The sequence below is a fragment of the Syngnathoides biaculeatus genome, chromosome 8, assembly GCF_019802595.1.
Source record: "Syngnathoides biaculeatus isolate LvHL_M chromosome 8, ASM1980259v1, whole genome shotgun sequence".
Lineage (NCBI taxonomy): Eukaryota > Metazoa > Chordata > Actinopteri > Syngnathiformes > Syngnathidae > Syngnathoides > Syngnathoides biaculeatus.
The window spans coordinates 10,582,282-10,606,814 of record NC_084647.1 but is presented as its reverse complement, the minus strand read 5'-3'; the positions used below and the strand labels follow the sequence as shown (position 1 = coordinate 10,606,814).

Genomic DNA, 24,533 nt, shown 5'->3' with positions numbered 1-24,533 from the left:
CCGGTTTAGCTTACCTCGCTAGCCGCCAACAAAGAGACACGTTTGTGCAGTCAGATCATCGCAAAATATTGCTCAACACAGATCAAGTGTGTCAATCATTCACACGTAGCTATGTTATGCAAGCAAAGAACTGCAAATTCGTTTATATGAGACATGTATTGAAAATCAAATATACGGCTTAGCTTCGTGCAAACATATCTGTTCCGGTTGATTTTAGATGGATTCAGTTGATCATGCGGTCTTCCACAAAGTTTGATCCATCAAAGACATTTTTCGTACTCTGTCTTTGGTTTTGGAAAGGGTACAAATTGAACTCCACCAACTAGCCTATCAGGATACCTGTCGTCACTATTACAAAGGCCGTGACTACACCTCTTAACCATATCTCTTGTTAAGGATCCCTAAGACGTGATAAAATGCAAACAAAAGCTCTACTGAACCATGCGACTTTGTCTGAGATTATAGCGGACGACAACAAGGGGCATGGTTTAGGCACATCTCTGGCCTCTGATTGGTCAGCGACGCAGCCCACACAATTTCTATGGAGGGATCAATTAACTATCGTACCATATCTATTATTTTTTAATCGTTCTGGTATTTTGGGCTGTATTCTTACCTATTATGTTCTTATTTGGGGATTTATGGGGATATTGGGGATTACATTTTTTAAAAATTATGATAGATTTTTTGAATAAAACTGGGCATGACGGTGTCAGGAAAAAAATGTAGTTTTCCGCAATAAAAAAGTTGCAATATTTAATTTTTTTTAACGTGGAGGTGCAGTCGTACCTCATGTTGAGGTTAAGTGAGGAGTTCTCAAATGTTTTGGTTCCAAGTACCCCTAACAGTGGTGACATTTTTCCAACAACCCCCTGATAATCCTAAAAATAGCAACCACATGTACATCTAAATGTTGTAAGAATTAAAAAAAAATATAGAAAAGCATAATCGTATGAGAACACAGATGTATTTTTCCACAACACAGAATACGATGATATTAAGATCTTCAGGGGTTGGCGACCTGTTAAGGGTGAACACCGCCTCTTGCCCGAAGACAGCTTGGATAGGCTCCAGCACACCCGCAATCCTTGTGATAAGTAGCAGTACAGAAAATGGATGGAGGGATGGATCAATGTAGAAATATAGAACTTTATTCCCATCAAATTGCGATGTGCACTTATCTATCTGGCTAAGCTTTCCTTTCTACAGTTCACTGTAATAGCCGCTTCAGAGTGCCCATTGTCAACCATGAGTGTGCTCACATCAGTGAGAGAAGGTGGAAGATAAAAAGTCAAGCAAAACAAGCTTGAACAGGTTGTGAGCTGAACGAATGTCTTGAACTTTCATGATTTCGAGTTCTCATTTTACATATTTTGCAAGTTTTTTAGCTATTCAAATTTTCAGAGGTTGTTAACTTGGTGTGCCAAAGTTTTAAGACATATTTACAGTAGTTTCACTTGACAGAGACTTTAAATTATCTGTATTTTTTATATATAATTTTGTGGAATGCCACTGTACAGTTTATGGCCCTCTGTGGTTCCTCGTACTCTCGTCCGAGAAACCTACTGATCCAACTGCGTGCACATATATATACCTCGCCAAATCTAGCACACACGACACAGACGGCACAATGCAGTCTGTTTCCAGGACAGGATGCACGTGACGGCGTCAGACGGTGAGCTTTTCAGACGGCCGTCCATCCTGTAATAACCGTGACGGTGAAGATCTGCTCTACTTCTCCACATGCAGGATTAAACGTAAACGGGATTTGACAAAGAGAGAGGTTCGATTTAACAGCGTGCGGACAAAAGTATTAGGAAACACCTCCCTGTTCAGTTCATTCAATGGTCTTAAATGGATATTATCATCTGATATTGTATTATAAATGTGTTTCAAATTTTACTCTGTAAAATGTTGTAGTAGGCATTCGACAGGATATTTGAACAGTACACAATTCAAATTAAAATGTGTTACAAAAGCAGTTGATGAGATACACCCACATGGGAAAGTTGGAGGTCACTTAGCAATTCCTTTTTTTTTTTAAACATTGACATTGTTTAAACCCACTGAAGGGTCCAATCTGGCCTACAGGAGGAATTTTAACGTGGAAAAAAAAACCAAATAAACACGGCATTGTCATAATTATTATTAAGTGTAACTTTGAGTCGTAATAATTCCCATGTCTTCAAAAGTTGACTTCATTTCAAAGTGCAATACGATATTTTTCGGTTCCAAGTGCATGTGACTTTCAAGCCTTATAATATAACCACAGTGATCAGTTCTAACACAAATGTTTGGGAATAAATCTGAGTTCATTCTGTGAAATACTAATTTTAACATTGTTAGTGAATCTAAAGAAGTTAGGGTTTACAACTTTGCTCTTGTTTTGTTGAGCATGAAAACAAAAGAAACATATTGTTATATTAAACTATGGTGCGATTTTAGTGGCATGGTCCCTTTGATGTCAAATTAGGCTTCATGTGGCCCGAACTACTAGAACTAAAGTTTGCCACTCATGGTCAAAACTATATTTCTGATTTATTTAAAGTTAGCTTCACTGAAACAAGACAGTGATTTTGATTTGATTTTTTTTAGAAGGGCATTTCTAGGTGATTCCAAATGTTCAAATAGTAGTATACAGCCGTATCTTGACTTATTTTGTGACCAATCTCATAACTTTAAAGGACAAAGTAACTTTATGGCCTGTCGTCAGCCAGTAAATAAGACCAACAACAAAACACATCATCAAACATTTGTAAATAGACCAAAAAGAGAATATCACAGACAGAATAAAATCCTAATAAAATAAAAGAACCATTGTCATGGTCACAGGAACAATGATTATCAGTTTAGCCTTCTCACAATTTGCAGCCTTGAGGCAAAACAAGTGTGCAGTTATCAAAACACACACTTACAGAATGTGCAGTTATTGACATTAGGGAGGACGTCCATATTGTGATATACAGGTAATGCTGTAGTGTGGTTATTTATTTGTAGGTATTGCGGATTCTTTTATCTGAATTTTTTTTATTTTGTATGTAAGAAATGTATCACATAAACGTACATATACTGTGGATCCTCAATATAACGGGTGCCAATATAACAGATATCAGATAAAACAGATCGATGGGACTGAACAATGTGTCCAAAAATGGCTTCCATTTGTCACTTTAAATATCCTTGACAAGGTCTGTTAGTTCCAGAATTGTCCGCGATTGTTTACTGACACTCTTCTGGTGAAATGGAGGCAGAGACTGGGACTGATGTGTTTCCAGGTCACTGGTATACAGTAGGACTAAATCAAGTTCCAAAAGCTCCCATGCCTACGTGGTGGCCAGGGTGAATGTGGGGCATTGACAATGCGCACGTCATATTGTTTTTATTTGTTATCTATTGTGTCATAGAGCACCGCACAGAGAGAGAGAGCGGCATGCCAGCAGTGTTGACTCTGAGGAAGAAGAGAACCCAAGCCGATGGAGTCTGGAAATAGCTATTTTTAGTTTGGTAATGAAGCCGTTGGTGTTTTCCAACAGTTCTGAACTAGGAAGCACTTTAATTCCTTGCAGCTCATAAAAGCGACTTGCCTATGAGAAGTACTGTACATCACCAATGTCTCCATGACCAGGCATGGTAAATTTGGATGAAATGTGAAACTTTTCAACATTTTCAAATTTCTTTTACATTTATTTACAATTACGTTGTACTATACTGGGCGTTTTACCACCCCCACCCCCACCCAAAATGTACCAAACAATAAATATGCAGTGTAGGTCCATATAACCTCCTAAAAACATTTTTAAAAAGTGATGCAATGAAACAGACATTGAATGACCTTCCCCCTCCCATATTGGTCCGTTCTTTCGAGGTTCCACTGTATTCCGGAGACAGATTCCTTGTCTATTCTTACATACTTGGCCATTAAAGCTGATTCTGATTCTGACCAATAGCAAGTCTAAAAAAAAGTTTGCATTCAGAAAAGTCCACATGAGCATCTGCTCTCAGATCTGCACGACTGGCATCCCACAGGTGTCGAGCCTAGTTAGAAAAGGATTCTCAACTCTAACATTTTGTTCTCACTTCAAGCACAATGACCATTAGGAGCTTTAAAGACCTCTAAGATAATTAACTTTAAACAATACACTGTAACATTTTTATCTACCTTGTTTTTACAATACTGTGCTCTTCGCTCTAAATTTCATTTTACATACTGTAAAGTAAGTTTCTTTCGGCTTGTCCCTTTCGGGGTCGCCACAGCGTGTCATCTCAGATGAACGCACATATGTTTGGCACAATTTTTACGCCGGATGCCCTTCCTGACGCAACCCTTCTCAGGGAGTGGAGGCCCCAGTGGGATACGAACCCACAACCCCTGGTTTATCAAACCAGTGCTCTAACCACTGAGCTACAGGGCCTCCTCATTTTACATACTGTGAATGTAATAATCACAAACTCAAGCGAAACTCTATTAGATTTGAGCTTCACAAACAAACCAAACCATAAAATAGAAACCCAGAACTGCTTCGTCAGACAATCAGGGTGAGTTGTGCAAATCGGATGAGTTGGCGGGTTGGAGGGCATCTGGCATGGATTTTTTTACTTAATACTGCATGTCTTAATCCTGTTTACAAAGTTTATGATTAGACTGGAGTTATTCTTCATATAAATATATATTTAAAGCTAGCTATTCTCCTCCATTTGTTTCACTGGAACGAATGAGTGTAAGACTCAGAAATGACCCCTGAAGGGCCCCCAGTGGGGACTTATCACTTCCCTCAGGTCGTAAAACTCAACTCTGTAGTAAATAACTCATACTAAGCTTAAGAACCATGAAAAAGTATTTTCCCTTCCCAAATTCTTATTGTCTTGCATAATTTCCACCACTTCAATGTTTAAGATCACCAAACAAATGGAAATATCAGAGAAAGATAAACCAAGTAAACATAAAACTACACATAAAATGCAGCTACTATATAAAACTATTCAAAGGTACTTAGCCCTCTCTGAAAAAGTAATTGCTCCTCTATCTATCTATCTATCTATCTATCTATCTATCTATCTATCTATCTATCTATCTATCTATCTATCTATCTATCTATCTATCTATCTATCTATATCTATCTATCTATCTATCTATCTATCTATCTATCTATCTATCTAGTCATTCCTGGGAAGGTTCATCACTGCTCCATTTTTTTTCCAACTGTGGATAACGGCTCTCACTGTGGTTTGCTGGAGTCTTATAGCTTTAGAATTGGCTTTGTAACCTTTTCTGACTGATGTGATAATTCTAACTCATCACCTCCAAATTTAGGAAACTTAGGTCCTCAGGCCAGTGGTGGTGCTGGCCTAAATTTTTTTCCCATTGTAATCCGGTATGAAACAACTGCTGAGAGGTTTCAGTTGTATTTTTCCCTTTCAAATACAAATGTCAACAGGGAGCTGATGGGAAATTTGAACTCTTTAGTACTTTTAAAGACATTTCATAACTTGGTCACTGGATTTGTCAGCGGGGTGACCTCCTGTGCAGTCATACACCTCACCAGTTTCCGTCACTGCCTAAGGCAGAATCATTTTCCCAAATTCCTCCCTCTGTGGCGCTTCATCTTGTTCAATGGACTCTTATACTATCTTCATTAACATTGTAGAACACCATGCTACGTGATAAAAGTTCCCCACTTGACATCTATTGCAGCCTGGTGCATGCTGAAATGTTGGACCCCCACCATCTGTGATCTCGTTGAAGTTTCCTCTTTCTCCAAAGGCATGTTGGACTACACAAGCTACGACAGGTTTATGTAATTGGACACTACAAGTGACTACAGATAGGTGTACCTCATTGTCATGTATAAAACACGATATGTACATTGTGTGCTAAATAATTAAAAACTGCTCATTTGCATATAGCACAGTGGCGCAGCTGGAAAGCGTTGGGCTCACAGTTCTGAGGACCCGGGATTCAATCCCGGCCCCGCCTGTGTGGAGTTTGCATGTTCTCCCCGTTCTCCGGGCACTCCGGTTTCCTCCCACATCCCAAAAACATGCAACATTAATTGGACACTCTAAATCGCCCCTCGGTGTGATTGTGAGTGCGACTGTTGTCTGTCTGGCAACCAGTTCAGGTGTACCCTGCCTCCTGCCCGTTGATAGCTGGGTTGGCTCCAGCACCCCCACAAGCCTCCTTACCCTCTCCTTACGAATAAAGTATATGTAAGTGAAAATATCAATGTATTCAAAATGAATACTCCGCCCAAGTTGATTTATCTTTTTCAAAACCGCCAGCCATGCTGAAGCTGAACAAATCAGTCATCAATCAAATGGGCTCTCCTTTGACTTGGCACTAAAACACAACTCATGTGTATTATATTTTATTCCTTAGCGTGTGACCTTCCTCTACCCCTTCTAGCAGCCTTTCTCGAGTTTTTAAAATTACATGCCCCCTTCACCTTCCCAACATTGTTTGCACGACCTTTGTCAAAACCAATCGACAACTTTCCGGCCAGCCCTGGTCAACATAGAGCAGAAGCTCTCAAATGTTTTATGCCACGCACCATTTTCATCATCTCTTTGCCCACTTCAACTTTGCAACACCGTAAACTCCCTTTGTTATTTTCAAAGAGGAGCTCTCAGTATGCGTGGATGAATTTACAGTAAGTGGGTCAAAGCCAGTGATTGCTTTTATTTATGTTGTGAAACTATTGTGCAGGCCTCAAAAATCAACATAAAGTGCCTCTGAAATTATCCTGATTTCACCCCAAAATAACTGATTTAGCTTTAGCTACTTCTAATAAGACCTCCATGTTTCGTTATTGTGCTAGATTTTCCTCATGACTGAATCATTCTGGTGAAGACAACAAAGGCATTTTTGACTCTTCGCTGTTTCAAATGCCAAGTAAAACATCCATCCATCCATTACAAACAATACAAATATAATTCCACACAGAAATGACCAATACAAGCTCTAAAAATGCTCAAATGTCACGTTCAAATATTAAATTACAGCCTGTGACTGTGCAAGATTGTGGGGTGAATGTTCAACGGGAAGCCTACCGTATTTCCTGAGGTAGCCTCGGTGAACGCCGCCAACTGTGTTCATGGCTGCTCCAAAGTACACAAATGAGGGCCAGAACACGGGATGCGGGAAAATAGGATAAAAGAGAGCGAGAGAGACAGCAAGAAGGAGAGAACCTAATCCCCACGATTTAGGCCCTGCTTTTAACTCCTGATGCTGCCAGCCAGCGGGACAACAGCCACAATCGTCCTGCCACCCCGGCAGATTAAAACAGAGGGATTATCCTGCGGGCCACAGCTGGAGGCCAGTCGCCAGCAGGGCTGTGGACGATGTGGAGTGTGCCACCGCCACATCTGACCTTTCAAAATAGAGTCAAGTGTGGCCCTGGGGCCAAATACAGTGTGCCCTGTTCCCAAATCTGGCTCACTCTTAAACTTAGTTTTCTAACTGCTGTAGAGCGTTGGCCTCACATTCTGAGGTCCGGGGTTCGAAACCCGGCCCGCCTGTGTGGGGTTTCATGTTTTCCCCGTCTCTGCGTGGATTTTCTCCAAGTACTCCGGTTTTCTCCCTCATCCCAAAAAGGTGCATTCACTGGGAACCCTAAATTACCCCATAGGTGTAATATGTGAGTATGATTGGTTGTTTGTTTCAATGTGCCCTGCAATTGGCCAGTTCAGGGTGTACCCTGCATCCTGCCTTTTGACAGCTGGGACTGGCTCCAGCACTTCCGCAACCCTCGTGAGGATAAGCGACTCAGAAAATGCATGGATATTCCCAACAATCTATTCTTGTCATGATCGTGTGTTCAGTTACTATCTTTGTGTTTTTCCTGTTCCTGGGTCCCGTGGGTGGGCGGAGCCTCCGTTGCACGCCTGCTTGAGTTCAAATTTAGTTGGGTTCTCAAGGGCTGCATACAATGCCTTGTGAAAGTACTTTTCAACCTTTGGCCACATTTCAGGCTTCAAACATAAATATATATATATATATATATATATATATAATTATTTTTTTTTCAAGAATCAACAACAAGCGGGACACAATCGTGAAGTGGAATGAAATTTATTGGATATTTTATACTTTTTAACAAATAAAAAATTGAAAAATGGGGTGTGCGATATTATTCGGCCCCTTTACTTTCAGTGCAGCAAACTCACTCCAGAAGTTCAGTGAGGATCTCTGAATGATCCAATGTTGACTGATACTGATGAATAGAATCCGCCTGTGTGTAATCAAATCTCCGTATAAATGCACCTGTTCTGTGATCGTCTCAGGGTTCTGTTTAAAGTGCAGAGAGCATCGTGAAGACCAAGGAACACACCAGGCAGGTTCAATATACTGTTGTGGAGAAGTTTAAATCCAGATTTGGATACGAAAAAAATTCCCTAGCTTCAAACATCTCAAGGAGCACTGTGCAAGCAATCATATTGAAATGGAAGGAGTATCAGACTACTGCAAATCTACCAAGACCCGGCCGTCCCTCTAAACTTTCACCTTGGACAAGGAGAAGACTGACTCAGAGATGCAGCCAAGAGGCCCATGATCACTTTGGATGAACTCCAGAGATCTACAGCTGAGGTGAGAGAGTCTGTCCATAGGACAGCAATCAGTCGTATACTGCACAAATCTGGCATTTATGGAAGAGTGGCAAGAAGAAAGCCATTTCTCAAAGACAGCCATTAAAAAGTCTCGTTTAAAGTTTGCCACAAGCCACATGGGAGACGCACAAAATGTGTGGAAGAAGGTGCTCTGGTCAGATGAATCTAAAATTGAACTTTTTGGCCACAATGCAAAACAATATGTCAAGTGTAAAAGAAACACAGCTCATCTCCCTGAATACACCATCCCCACTGTCAAACATGGTGGTGGCAGCCTCATGGTTTGGGCCTGCTTTTCTTCACCGGGGACAGGGAAGATGGTTCATAATTGATGGGAAGATGAATGGAGCCAAATACAGGACCATTCTGGAAGAAAACCTGTTGGGAGTCTGCCAAAGACGTGAGACTGGGACGGAGATTTATCTTCCAATAGGACAATGATCCAAAAAAAAAAAAAAAAAAAAAAAAAATCTACAATGGAATGGTTCCCAAATAAACGTATCCAAATGTAAGAATGGCCAAGTCAAAGTCCAGACCTGAATCTGCAGAAACTGCAGACAGAGCTGAAGGCTGCTGTTCACAAATGCTCTCCATCCAACCTCACTAAGCTCGAGCTGTTTTGCAAGGAAGAATGGGCAACAATTTCAGTCTCTCGATGTGCAAAACTGATAGAAACATACCCCAATCGACTTGCAGCTGTAATTGCAGCAAAAGGTGGCGCTACAAAGTATTAATGCAAGGGGGCCGTATAATATTGCACACCCCACTTTTCAAGTTTTTATTTGTTAAAAAAAAGCTTAAAATATCCAATAAATTTCATTGCACTTCATGATTGTGTCCCACTTGTTGTTGATTCCTGACCAAAAAATATAGATATATATTTTATATCTTTATGTTTGGAGCCTGAAATGGGGTGAAAGGATGAAAAGTTCAAGGGGGCCAAATACTTTCACAAGGCACTGTACATGCGTCACCAGACACCTGCTGGACAGAAAGATGGAGGACCGAATGGTGGTCGGATAGTGACTCAGAGCAAGATTCCATGAACTCCAAGGCACTCAGTAGAAGATGAGGATTTTCTCTGCACGTCTGAGGAATGTGAAAGAGTCTGCATCGGAACTGGTGGGTCTGGTTCAGAGTGGAGAGTGAAAGCAATGACAGCAGTGATGGTGAGAGTATGGAACTTAGGCATGAGAGTTAAAAGGCAGGAGGGAGAAGAGAGGATCCATTTCAGGTAGTTGGCACTAAGAAAGAAATGATCATAAATAGAAATGCTGATGTAGGACAAGGAAAATAAGTTTGGCAGGGGGAGTTTAAAGTACTACAACAGTTTTGTGTCGATCAAGCAGTTTTAGCTATGAATCCAGTCGAACTTGCCACAATTGTGATCAATCAAGTTGGGAATATTATTCTTGCAAGAGGGATGGGAACTTGATGGTAATACATAGAAATGAGGAGAAAAGGGGGGAGAACATGGAGGAGGTGGAAAGTGGTGAGTGTGAGCCATGAGGACTGAGGAGGAATGTGGAATAATAGTCAATTGTGTAAGGCAATTTTATTTTTGGTTCTGTTCCCTGTACCCATAACATACACTAAACCACACTCAAGCACATTAGATGGCAACAATGTCACTTAAACTTTCAATGCAAGAAAAAGCATTCGTTGACAGAATATTTTTTTACTCATCGATATTTGCGTGGATGGATTGTGTGTTTGCTTTTGTGTGCCTTTGCATCCGTTCAATCCTTTCAACTGGTGTACAATTCAGAGCCTTTGTTTGTTTTTCTTTGTTCCCCGCTTGTGTATGTTTCCTCCTTCGTGCTACTTATTATTTGCGTATCGCCTTTGCGGCTGAGTTTTTCTGTTCCCGCTATTGCAACACGTTTTGTAGCAACTACTTTTGTTAGTGTTTTCCTGTCTAACACAGGTGCCAAACTCAAGGCCCGGGGGCCAGATCTGCCCCGGCACGTGATTTTATGTGGCCCGCGAAATCAAATCATACGTGTCAATTTCCATGATTCTTGTTAAAATCTTTACTTAAGTTTCAAATTGTCATATCGTAAATGATAACGTTGAGATATTGCTAGCATTTTTGTGTTACCTGATAAGATTTGAAAAACCCATTGTCCCTTATTTCTGATTTCAAAACTAGTTCAGAAATTTCATGTGTATAAATATGATCAGGCGATTATTAAAGATTTTTATGAAGAGATGGACAGATGGGATCCCCCCCCCTTTGAAAACACATTCTTCCACATCCCAATTTACAAGACTAATTTTCGACATTTACATTTATCATCCATCCATTTTCTCTGCCGCTTATCCTCATAAGGGTTGCGGATAGTGCTGGAGCCTATCCCAGCTGTCAACAGGCAGGAGGCGGGGTACACCCTGAACTGGTTGCCAGCCAATCGCAGGGCACATTGAGACAAACAGACGCACTCACAATCACAGCTAGGGGGAATTTAGAGTGTCCAATTAATGTTGCGTGTTTTTGAAATGTGGGAGGAAACGGGAGTGCCCAGAGAAAACCCACGCAGGCATGGGGAGAACATGCAAACTCCACACTGGCAGGTCTGGCATTGAACCTGAGACCTCAGAACTGTGAGGCCACGCTTTAACAGCTGCTCCAGCGTGCCGCCTGAAGATATGATAGTTGTGGGATTAAGAGGTGGATTAAATCAGGTAAATCCCCACTGAAGGCCCATCATTGCTAGAGAGTAATATTTTTAAAAAGATAGTGAACACTTAAGTTTTGTCCAGTAAGCCTGGCAGCAGTCACACATTCGTGTTCTGAATGTTGTGTGTGATGGTTGAATGGGATTTTTTATTTTTTTTATTTTAGGTACTTTGGGCCACACTGTACGGTGGAGGTAGTTCTGTATAAGTGCACTTCATTATAGCATTAGCATTTTACAACTAGTATAAAATTTCAACATAAAAGGCTTTTCTTTGTGAGACACGATTTGCTGACTTGTGGTGAGGAGGATTCTCCCCCCCCCCACCCCCTTATGTGTCAGCAACCTTCAAAGTACTCAATAGCGATCGAAAAGGCCGCTACGCTATTGGCCCAATAATATAAAAGGTCACTACTGGCTCATCTCCGTATGCAACCTTTTTTGATTTTGACTGCTGTGTGTCCACACAGTGCCCAGAGGTGCGTCTCAACATCATCTCCAACCTGGACTGTGTCAACGAGGTGATCGGCATCCGTCAGCTGTCCCAGTCGCTCCTGGCGGCCATTGTGGAGCTGGCCGAGGACGCCAAGTGGAGGGTCCGCTTGGCCATTATCGAGTACATGCCCCTGTTGGCGGTCAACTGGTAGGAAGTAATTCCAGATCCCAAAAAATAATGAGGTCTGGTGACCTCTTAAGTAATCTAACGCATCACTTTTTTTACAGTTGTCAGATGAGTTACTTTATGTGCCAATAATGACTTTTGTTGTTAATGAAAGCCGGATCTTAATATTTATAATTTTGAAATTCTGAAATCTTATATGAAATGTACCAGAGGACTTTTGCTACCAAATCTAAACATTTTCCCCCCTCTTGTCATTGTGTAGAAGGGAAAAAAAAAATGATGATCTATTTTTATGTGTGAATAATGAAAAACAGAAGTGCCTTTTTTTTTTTTTTTTTTGTTAAAGCTGGTAGCAATTACTCATCACAGTTCCTTCTAGCTGAACTAAACACATGTACAACAGTAAAAGCAAACAGATGTTTCCATGCTGGCTACATCTGGGCCTCATGTAGAAATTTTTTTATAAAACTCGGCAAATCGATGCCTACTTTATTCTTCTTCCATATATCTTAGATAATTGTCAGTAGTGTTCTGAATCTGAGGTGTGTGTACCAACACACATTCATTGGTACATTCAATAATAACAAGCTGTGATTCACTGGCACACTTAAACAACTTTGCCAGACGAAAGAAGTTGCATGTCTGTCTCTGGATCAAGTCTTGTCTAATCTCACGAGAAACTGGCTGACTCAAGAAACTAACATTGCAAAGAGGAACTACGCAGCAACTGAACAACAGTTTAGCGCTAACGACTCTAAATCAGTTTTGCAAGCATTACGATCGCGAGCCAATTACAAGTGACGATCCCACCAAGCCGAGAACGATCCTCGCCGATTACTTGAACAGTTTCTATTGCAGGTTCGAAAGGGACACTTTCCCACCCCACTTCCTCCCTTCCTCCCAGCCACACCACTGACCACCATCACACCTCTGAGACCCCAGGAGTGTCACAGGTCCCCTGCTGGAGCCGTTGCAATTTGCCTCCAGGGGAAACAGGTCTTCGGATGATGGAGTCCTAGAACGCATCGACAGCACGGGCACCTATACAAGGATCCTGTTTGTGGACTTCAGGTCTGCGTTCAACACCATCATCCCCGAACTCCTCTCCTCCAAGCTTCTACAGCTCAACGTCTCATCTGCCATCTGCTAATGGATTTGCAGTAGGGCAAAACACAGCAGGTAAGGCTGGGTACATTGCCTCATTCACATGCACCACCAGCAATGGGGCATCTTCTTGGTAGTGTCCTCGTCCCGCTGCTCTTTTTTCTCTACACGAATGACTGCACTTCAATCCACCCAGCTGGCAAACCCATTAAGTTTTCAGATGACACCAGAGTCATCAACCTCATCACAAACAGTGACAAGTCTGCATATTGACAGGAAGTGGGGAGCCTGGAGCTGTGGTACAGCTAACACAACCTAGAGATGAACTACTATAAAGACTTTAGAGATGATCATGAATTTCAGGAGGCATGCTGCGCTACAGATGCCCCTCAAGCCTGTTTCAACCGTAGAGCCCTTCAAGTTCCTAGGAATTACAGTCTCAGAGAACCTGTGAGAGACTAACATCAACTACATCCTCAAAAATATTCCAGCAGACGATGTACTTCCTGAAGCTTCTAAGGAAGTATGGCCTGCTCCGAGAGCCGTTGAGACACCGCTACACAGCGGTCATCGAATCAGTACTGTGTACCTCCGTCGCAGTCTGGTTCGGTGCTGCCAGCAAAAGATGACAAACTCCAACTGCAACTGACAATCAAAACTGCTGAAAAAAAATTGTCAGTACCGCCCTTCTCACCCTTGAGGACTTGCATGCTGTCAGAAATAAGACAAAAGCATACAAAACCCTCTTGGACCCTTCACATTCTGATCACAAGTTCTTCTAGCTCCTTCCCTCGGGCAGGCACGACCGAACAATACCAACTAAAACTAGTAGACATTCCATCAATTTTTTTTCCCTCTTGCAATTAACTTCTTAAACACCTAAATCATTACCTTGTTACTAAATGGATGCATTGATGTAACTCTTCATTTACTGCCTCAAAGTAGTATAAATAATGACATATGCTTTTTGATTTCTTTTCTTAACTTTAAATGAATGCATCAACAGGACCCCTGGGTGGTTCCTGTAAAAACATGGAAGTGTGTTATGTATGTGTATGTAGACAAATCACCGTTAGGGGGCGGAAGAGTCCCTGAATTCTTAAGGCCCTCTGGTCACGTGTTAAGAGAAACTTGTGACGTGTGGCCAAGTGCATTTGTGTTGGAGGTTGTCTGGGAGGCGTTTTGGTGCAAAGACAAATTTGATTTCATTGTGTGAAGGTAATGTTGCTGTGTGTGGAAGCAACATTTTCTTTTTTTTTTTTTTTTTGGTGTCCAGGTCTGATAACTTGCCTGTTGCAACAACGTGCTTTGAGACCTCTTAATCCACTTTAGCCTTGTCGCCAAATCCCTTTAAATCTTGCAAACGGGAATGCCCGAACTCACATGCACACACAGAGACACAAAACACACCGAACCCCAAAAGCCATGGAATTCTTAAAACACCCCATTTTCTTGTCCAGGAATCCCTGCCCCCTCCCAACTCCCCCGTATTACTCTGCTCCTATCAAGGAACAACGTTGGAGTTCTCATTGCAAAGCGCAGCTGGAATACAATGGGGCTCTTTTAAAGGGCCTTGGGGCCATTATTAAAGGGCCCAACCTGCAGGCCCCCAGCGTGGGAACGAGAAGGGGGGCAGAGACACACACAGGAATGAAAACAACAAACAGCTATTGATGAAAGTTGCATGACCTGTGCGTGGTCAAGTGTAACATCACCAAAAAGGGGAGTTTGCAAATTTATTTGTTTTAAAGGTACTGTGCCACACTTACAGTATTTTTTTTTCTAATATTTGATGTCATTTTCCAGTCTAGAAATGCCCAGGATGCCCTTTTTTAATCTATTCAAGTTTGTCGAAAGTGCCTGGTATATGAGATGATAGCCTTTGACATGCAGCCTAAATCTGACCAGAGACCGATAGCAAGTTCTAGATGAAGATGCAACGTTGACTACTCATGGTTGCATTGTCTAAATGTGCTGGTCATGTGGTGTTGTTCAATATTATTTTTCGAATATGATTTCCTTCTGTACGTTAAGTATTTTTGGGCTGGTGGAGAGGTAACCTAGATAACTATATGATGGAACCATTCCATCTTAGACAGTCACTTCGATACATGCTTGTTTGTATGACAAAACCTCTGTATTTGTGAAAAGTGCAGGCACCTGTTGCACACACACAAGCAACGTGTGTTGATACATCCAACCTGTTGCAAACTTTGCCTCCAATTTGTGTGTGGTAGGAACATCGAGTTCCTGCTTTAAAAGAGACGGCATAGACAATGAATATCTCAGGGAGACAGACTGGAACTCGTCTGTGAAGTTGAAATGTAACCCAACTGTAATCTCCTGTTTTGGAAAGGCGCGGAAACGATTGCTGAACGGCATCCCCAAAAACACGTTTCACTTGAAGGACCCGCACTGAATCCTACTGATCCTCCATACTGACTTTACCTCTCACCTCCAAAGCTCTGAAATTTCCGCAGCAAGGGAGAAAAAAGTTCCAAAGTGACAAGGCAGTCAGAGCATTCCGAAACAAAATTAACTGCTTTGCGGATACCTAATGACGCCGACTCACATGTACCCTCCAGAGCCCTGCTCAATCAGATTTGACTTTTTGACGGCACCCCTTCCAACAACGCCAAAACGGGTAGGTACTCTGAACTGGGACGAGCAACAGTCTGGACTAGTCCCCCCACTTCAAGGGTGAGGGACTCTACTATCTCGTCCACAGCGGTCAACACCAACACAGGTACCCAGAAGTGGGTCATCATCATAGGAGCTTTTTTTATTCAAAAATGCATTCACATTATAACGTGACAGGAAATGCAACAGAATAACTTCTTCTGTCTTTAAAGTCAGATTTCAAGCAAATACAAATTCCTCAATGCCTCTAGGACGCCTTCGCAAACCATCGCCACAATTTTGAGCTACAATATTCAGTTTAGACAAAATGTTTTATATCTCAACTAAATCCCGACTATCTACAACTAACACAACTAAAACGGTAATGAGAATATCATCAAAATCTAGCCGAGAAACAAAGTTCCCACGCTATGATAAATGCAGGGCGGCACAGCGGCTCAGTTGGTAGAGCGTTGGCCACGCAGTTCTGAAGTCGTGGATTCAAACCCGGACCTGCCTGTGTGGCGTTTGCATGTTCTCCCCATGCCTGCGTGGGTTTCTTCCGGGCACTCCGGTTTCCTCCCACATTCCAAAAACATGCAACATTAATTGGACACTCTAAATTGCTCCTCGGTGTGATTGTGAGTGTGTCTGTTTGTCTCAATGTGCACTGCGATTGGCTGGCAACCAGTTCAGGGTGTACCCCGCCTCCTGGCCGTTGACAGCTGGGATAGGCTCCAGCACTCCCCGTGATCCTCGTGAGGATAAGCAGTGAAGAAAATGGATGGATGATGTATGTAAATGACAAAAATTAGAGTTGTAAATTGTAATGTGGAAGACTGTGTTTTCAAAGGGGGGGGGGGGGAAGAATCCTATTCGTCCATCTCTTCATCTTCTCCCCCTTATCAGAGGTCGGGTCGCGGGGGTACTGCCGTTTACACAAATTTTACACCGTGAGTTTCAACTATCGACTGTTAATGTCACTCCTGTCAATGTCACCAAACAGCCAAAGATGTTTTCTTGGAAGGGCCACACACGCACGCACGCACACACACGTTCATTTTGTGCAGCCGCTCGTGGCCGCGTTCAGGGGAACCTGCGCGGGGCATCATCTGAACAGAAAAAGAAGCAGGAGCAGGAGCAGGAGCAGGGGGGTGGGGGTGGAGGGCGCAAGGGAGCTGACTTGTGGAATTTGAGTCGGGGAGGAGGAGGGGAAAGGAGGGAGTGGAGGAATGCGCCAAGCGAGTGCGCACTGCAACCCAAAAGCGGAGCAAAAAGTTGACTTGGAGTTTATTTTTTTCAAACTGTGAAGTCGTCGTCTTCGGAAGCAAGGAAGGAAAGCAAAGACCGGGCTCGGACGACTTTTCTCTCCGCTTTCAAAGGCTGCGACATGACGATGAGATGAGTGGACTGCCGAGCGCCATGACTCCACTGAAAAAGAAGAAGTCCGCTTTGTGGCAAGGACCGTGCGGACCCTACTGGTTCCTCTCGCTCCGGGTGGTCCTGTTGGGGGTCGCCTGGGTTCCGGCGAAGGTGGCCTGCTTGCGAGGTATGCGAACGGCCTCCTTTCCTTGTCGTTTTTCCGGGGGGTGCGCTGCGCTGCTTTCGGACCACAAAAGTCGTGTGAGAGGAGCAGAAAGTTGGGGATGAGTGAGAACAGCCGACGCAGGTAAAAATCTGGATCAGGACGAACAGCGCCACATCCTTATAAAGATACATTTTGACCCTTGGCAGATAGAACTGACAACAGTAAATTTAAAAGTTAATACCGCATGTGAATAAAAATGAAACATTTTCTACCTTTTTATTTTTGTTCAAGTTACGTCACTTACAACACCTCTTTTTACATTTGTATCGAAGTGATTTCGTTTGTTGTTGCTCTGCAGAGTCCCAACCAGGAAGGTTACACATATATGACAGATTTAATAATCAATAAAATTAAGAAATAAAATGCAAATACCTGTAAATGCAATACAATGAGTATTTCGTATAAATAACAATTCAAAATATGTCGGTAAAAAAGAATCAGTTCATATCAACAATAGAAGATAATTTTGGCCATGACAGTTAAATATTAGAGCAGGCCATTAAAAAAGTGACCACAACATCTATGACAGTCAACACAATTAACCGCCAGGAAGTCTTGTGAGAATGATTGAACACGTTGCTGCCAGGCTGTTCGCTTGTTGACATGTGGAATGTTTTGGTGGCCTTCAGCAGGTGAGACGGGAATTACTTGTACTGTTCAAAGCGGGGGTATCCAACCTTTTATCTCCCGTCAGCTACGTGTACTACTTTTACATTGTGAAAGTGCTGAAGATCTACTCATGATTTGGTATCTTTTCATCTTGGTGTTAGCAGATTAGCGTCTTGCACATCTGCCTCGCAGTTCTGACATTGGGGTTTGAATCCCGGGTTCGATCTACCTGCGTAGTTTACATGTTTTCCCCGTGCTTGAAGCGTTTTTCCCACAGTCCAAAAACATGCATGTGCGCTTCCTTAAAAAGACTTTAAATTGTCCTTAGGTGCGAAACTGTAAATGTGAGAGTTAATGTATTGAATACAGACAAAAGTATCACTGCAACTATAGTAAAATAAATGAACCACGATCCATCCATCCATTGTCTGAGCTGCTTATCCTCACTAGCGTCGCGGGGGAATGCTGGAGCCTGTCCCAGGTACCTTGTGATGATTTAGAGTCGGGGTGCACCCTGAACTAGTCGCTAGCCAGTCGCAGGGTACATCAAAACAAACAACCATTCACTCTCACATTCGAATGTACAGACATTTTAGAGTCTCCATTCAACCTACCGTGCATGTTTATGGCATGTGGGAAGAAACCGGAAACACGGGGAGAACATGGAAACTCCACACAGGCGGGGTCTGGATTTGAACCCTGCTCCTGTTGTGAGACAAATGTGCTCACCACAGGCCACTACTATGTGTATATATGTTAAACTGTACACCTCCATGCAAATTTTAATGCTTGACTATTTTCAAACCTAGAAAGTAAAAGCAATGATTTTAATGTCCAATTCCCGCTGCCTCACAACACCTGCTGATACACTGCACACACCCGCCACGGCACAGTGTTCGCACCGAGCTGGATATCAGCCAAGAGAATCTGTCCTATTTTTATGGTTTGTGGTCAGCCTCGGTTATTTTTGTAGGGGAAAGTGTCCAAGGAAATCAGAGAAATTCACTAGTTTGTACGTGGAATGTATGGCAGCCTCCAGTGGGGGAGACAGGAATGTTTGTTTGGTCCCCTTTAGGAAAGGAAGTTAAAGTAACTTGTACTTTTGGTACCCCAGCCTGTGTGACGCACAAAGGAAAAAACGAAATTGCAAACATGTTGAATGTTGGGTACTCTTTAATGGATAAAACAAAAGCGTGTTTGTATGGGACTTTTCTTCATGTTGTTGTTTGTCTCTAATTTTTTATGTCACCATAAAACAAAAGAGAACTCAAACTCAAATGGCCTTCAGGTGACTGAAGTTGCTTGTAAATCAAATAAGTTTCCACATTTTTGCCTGATGTCTCAGAAGATTTTGTGTCGAGCCTCAGACTAAAAGAGCAGGACGAGGAAGAGGAGGATGAGGATTGTTCTGGTTGTGAGTCACAGGCATGCTCTGTGACTCACACTGGAGCATGATGGATGCGTGGCTAGATGGAAGGATGAAGAGAAGGGGGCGCGGGTCCAAAATGGGAGGAAGGGGTGAAGAAGGCCCAGTATGGGGCATGTTTGCATTGTTGCATTCGTGCCACTTGGCAGATAAAACCACAGCGAGACCCGGAGGGAGTTTGGTGAGAGAAAGGGAGGAGAGATGGAGCATGTAAAGGCACATGCATGCCATGCCCCTCCCAAAAAAACAACAAAAAAAATACCTTTGAGCTTGTTACTCTCATGTCAATTCATTTGTACAATAGCTCTGCACGGGTCACCAGAGCAACACTGATGTGCCTTAGATGTGAGACCTACTGCACAAAACACGTGTGGTCGATGTCCAATGGATATCATGTGACTTCACATTTTTGCCATTATGTCCCTTTTTAGTGATTTAAGAATAATTTGAACCCAAGCGCTGTCACGTTTGTTTTCCACCATTGAATTCTGGGTATTCACGCACATCGGATGCGCTGGGATGGGTCAAGCGGCTTGGAAACACACTCATAAATACCACTCCAAGATTTACTAACATAGAAAAACACCTGATACAAATTCAGTACAGAAAATACCATTTCTTTACACACAAGGTAACACATGTACCATAACACAACGGTAACTCACTTAGTCACTCACTTGATAGCAACACACTTGGGAAGACAAAACTTTTGGTAAGAAACACAACACTTGGAACATATTGTTACATACTTGGTTGCCCGCTTAGTCGCACGATAAGCAAACGCACTTAGTAACACACATTGCTTGCCCCTTTGCTACACACTTTGTATGACACAAAATTGTGTAACGCACGTGGTAGCAAACATTTGGTGACACACTTTGACACACAATTTGTGAGAGTTGCTCACTGATGACACTTTGTACCTTTCATGTCGCTTAATGTGCATGCGGACTGTACATGCGTTTAAGAGCAACTCAAGCCCAAGCTTGTTTTTGGCACTTTTTTTTCCCACTGTTGAATTCTGGGTAATGCACGTCAAGATGTGTTGCGGTGGAGTCAACTGGAGTCAGAGGTGGAAGGGTGGCAGTGAAACAAACGAGGGGGGGGGGGCGTCGAGCGTCTTGAGATTGTCCGTGCACACGTCGCTCGTGTGAGATTTATTTTGCTCCTCACAAAATTGGCGGCTTTGTGAGTGTGCGAATGTGTCAGTGTTTCCCATTGCTGTCTTTTGGGGGGGGGGTGAGGCCCGCTTGCTTTTTGGGGCAGAAGACCCATTTTCCTAATGGCTTCTTTGCGCTCAATACATCATTTGTTTGACACTCACTCCTGAATACTCTAATGATGAATATCAGTAGAATTAGCTTTAATTTAACAACAAAATAAACTGATGTCATAGGTGTCGATTTGACAGTCAGTAGTGGTTCATGGGGTGGGGGGATCCCAAAATGGAGACACTTTCAACACTTGTTTACCCAAATAGTATTACACAACACTTGGAAAACCTTAATATTAAAAAAAAAAAACATGGAACACAATAAAATATAAAAACTGGTAACACAATAATACAAATTCTTCGAAAGCTTGGAAACATACTACAAAATGCACTTTGAACGCTTGGCAAACCACGGAAAGAAACACGGTTGAGCTGAGCTGCTGTTCGTCAGCTTACAAGCGGCCTTTGTCCTGCCTGCTATCAAGCGTAGCTCGTCGTCTATCAGAGTGTGTGTTTGTGTGTGTGCGCACACACAGAAGATAACTGCGACTTTCAACCAGTGCAATTATCATCAGTTGTTTGTTTTTTTCCCCTCCTGCAAATCTTTCATTGCGATTAATATGTTCAAAGACTGAGAAAGTCGACTTGCAGGTCCGACCCACCCACCGCATTCAACGTACGATTCATATTTCCTGCTTATTGGATTGCTTATTTGCATTTTGGTAGGAAAATCTAGTCAACTCTAACCGGTAATGTTGCGCTAAACAATAACAGGCCTTCTGGCAGAAACAATACCTATGATATGGCCCATGACAAAAAAATAATAACAGTAGTTTGACACCCCAGTGTAAATAAAAGTTATTGTTAAAGTCATATGGAAGTTCTTTTTTTTTTTCCAAATGCATTACCTTATTCTACGTTGTTCCAGGTGTGGAGTTTGAGAAAAATCCCGCCACCATCATCTCATCTGTGGGCAAAGCTGTGATGTTGGAATGTGGCCTGCTGGCCACGGTCGACAGCGAGGAGATTCCCCCCAATGTGTACTGGCTGAAAGACGGCGCGCCGCTCCCCTACGCCGAATACGACGACTACCAAATCCCGGTCTCCGGCACCGACCGCTGGATTGTGCACAGCATCCTCAGGTAGGTGCTGTGAGAATGAGAAGTCACCACACACATCGGAAAAGGGAAAAAAAAATACAAGATCATCAAGCATTAGCAATACGGATAAGCATAACTTAAATGATGTGTTTTGGTTATGCACTAGATGCATAATTTATCTTTGGTCATGGGAAAAGCGTAGAAATTATTATAAATAGGTAGAATTTGAATAGTTTACGTTAAGGGTGGGATTAAAAATGGTACGTTTCACTTTTGCTTACTCTTTTCTCTGTTTCAGTATTGGATATTTTGCAGGCACTTTGTGTTTGCTTTTTTACAGTGCACCCCATTTATCGTGGGGCTTGTTAGCACAATTTGTGTTCAAATGTCCATTGCAACTGCAACTATCAATGTTAACTGTTAGCATGTTGATGGCGTTTTGTATTGTTTGTTAGCATCGGGCTAAGTGGACATTCCTAATACAAAACAGGTGTAATTCCCTTTGCCTGACAGCAACCGTCACCTGGAGGTGGCGTTAAATTGGTCTATTGTTAAAAAAAAAATGCAAAAGATGCTAGTTTGAAAATCAGGAGCTGCTAAACAGGACCAGCAATATATGAGGGTAACTCTGTACTACATGTACTACATGAGTTTTTTCCCCCTTTACAGGATTAATAGCGTCCAGCTTTCAGACATGGGCACCTATCAGTGTGCAGCCGACCTGATAAGCAAGCAGATTTTGTCCACGGAAGGAAGCATCCTGCTGGAAGGTGACCCCACCGCCACCCCACAACCCACCACAACCCAAGAAGAGCACCCGAGCACTGGCCCCTGTAGCCAAGTCAGTTCTGACCGGCTGCTTTCTTCCTCAGGGCTTCCTCATTTTTCCACCGAGCCGCACCACATGACCGTGGTGGCCAACACGCCCCTGAGCTTGCACTGCGTGGCCCATGGCCCCCCAGAACCGGTCCAAGTCATCTGGCTGCGGGACGGCGCCCCTCTCAACACTGTGGATGACCCTGTGGCCTTGTCACCCTCCACACTGAACATCACAGGTAGGACCAACCTCAGCAGCTCCAAACAAGACACTGTCTCACTGGCACCGATCTACCAGTTTCAGCACACACTTGTAATCACACTGATACCACCCGACCAGCCTAACTGGTACCCATCGAATAACTACCTCCCCACCTCATAGTCTCACTGGTACCACCCTCACAGGCACCGATCTCACAGTATAATCCAAGGCTGCATCTTACTTGCAGTAGCCTTACTGTGACAACCAATCTCATTTTACTGGTACCACCCAAGAAAATGTGTGTTGGCACCAACCAGGTACAAACCTTAACCAGCACACCCAACTCAACACTGTCTTAATTTCCCTGGTAACACCAGGAAATATTTGTAATACCAACTACACATGCCATCAGCGTCAGCAGATAGTACGGGCACCATCTTCACTGGTACCGAACAACATAATAGTACCATATGAAAACTTTTATGGTGCCAACTACTCAGCCAGTAACCTTACCAGTGCCTTCCAACACTGGTACCGACCTCACAGTCACCAATCTCACTGGTAGAACCAAACAGTACTTTTCTACATCGTACTAGTACCATCTGTCTGGTACCAACCTTACCAGTTGCACCCGATTGACTGCCACCACCGAAAAACATCAGCGTTCGCCAGCCACACACATATGGGCATTACCAACCAACACTGCATCACACACTTAAACTTCAATGTACTAACTTTAGCCTTACTTGTTATGGTACCGATGCCATCAGTGCCAGTCCACAAGGGGTAAAAACCCACGTCTCTGGTCTTACAAACGCATTACAGTAAATGATGGATCAAAACGTTGTTTTTAACATTTTGAGACGAGAAACACCCAGAAGTCATTGTTGTAGTTTAGTCTCCTTAAATTGATTCGAGTGCACCACATTGTAGCATTCTTCACCCCCCCCCCCCCCCACACACACACACACATATCTTGGCTCAAACACAAAAAGCAGATTATCAGTGAAGAGAAGCCAGAGGCTATCGGGACCAGGGCCAGTAGATGACGGCCCTGTGGTCGTGTGGTTGATGGCTCAGCTACGAGAGGAAGAGGGATGAGGAAAGGGGGGGGCTGGTCCAGGGTCGAGGGGTTCTTTAGGGGGAACACAAATAGCTATGCTGAAGGCTCTGTGAGAGGGCAAGCCTGAAAAGAAAGGCGAGGGGCACTCGGGCTGGCAGAGCGGGCTGAGTCACGCAGGAGGGCATTAGTGGGGTTGTGGTGAGGTGCCGGGATCTTGTTTGACTCATCGGAACATTTGGGGTAGTTGCCGACCAGGAGCCGACACTCACCTCTGTGGAATGGACAGCTGCTTTGGCACAAGTCTGCTCCAAACCTCTCAGAACATCTTCCAGCGGGCACTGAGAGACGAGGGAAGCTCTCAGAAGGGCAGAACAAAGTCTGAAGTGAAGTGTTGATATCCCTGCTCAGTCAAATACTATCTTCATCCAAGGAAGAAGACATCATATATTTGGATCCAGATTTTTTTTTATTATTATTATTATTTTTTTGCATGACCAAATTGAAGGATACTGTAAACGGGAGTTGGACATGAATGGAGTTGGGATTCCTTTGGCTTGGCGGAGACCCGTTGAATGCTATTTTTGTTTGGTCATGGTTTGCATGCTTGCCATATTTTGACATTCATGTACAGAAACCATGGAAGTCAGGCACATCGGTCAAGTAGTTAGCACGCCTGCCTCGAGTTCTGAAGTTCAGGGTTTGAATCTCAACTCTGGCCTTCCTGTGTGGATCCTATCTCCGCTTTTATCTCCTCCCTGCCATTAAAACGTAACCTCTTCCTCCAACATTCCAAAAGCATGCATGTTAGGTTAAACAAACTAAATTGTTCACAGCCATGTGACCGGTCCAGGGTGTACCCCCCCCCACCCCCCACCTTTCACCCAAAGTC

General features: G+C 43.1%; 1 protein-coding gene across 1 annotated transcript in view; it reads left to right on the top strand.

Moving 5' to 3' along the window:
* Window positions 1–16,834: 16,834 nt before the first annotated feature.
* The window catches only part of LOC133504750 (tyrosine-protein kinase receptor UFO), a 29,273-nt gene continuing 21,574 nt past the window's right edge, over window positions 16,835–24,533 (top strand). Inside the window, exons 1-4 of the mRNA XM_061827308.1 lie at window positions 16,835–17,176; window positions 21,392–21,605; window positions 22,233–22,333; window positions 22,436–22,618. Of these exons, the coding sequence (XP_061683292.1) occupies window positions 17,029–17,176; window positions 21,392–21,605; window positions 22,233–22,333; window positions 22,436–22,618 (646 nt within the window). The 5' untranslated portion in view covers window positions 16,835–17,028. The remainder of the gene's footprint in view (window positions 17,177–21,391; window positions 21,606–22,232; window positions 22,334–22,435; window positions 22,619–24,533) is intronic.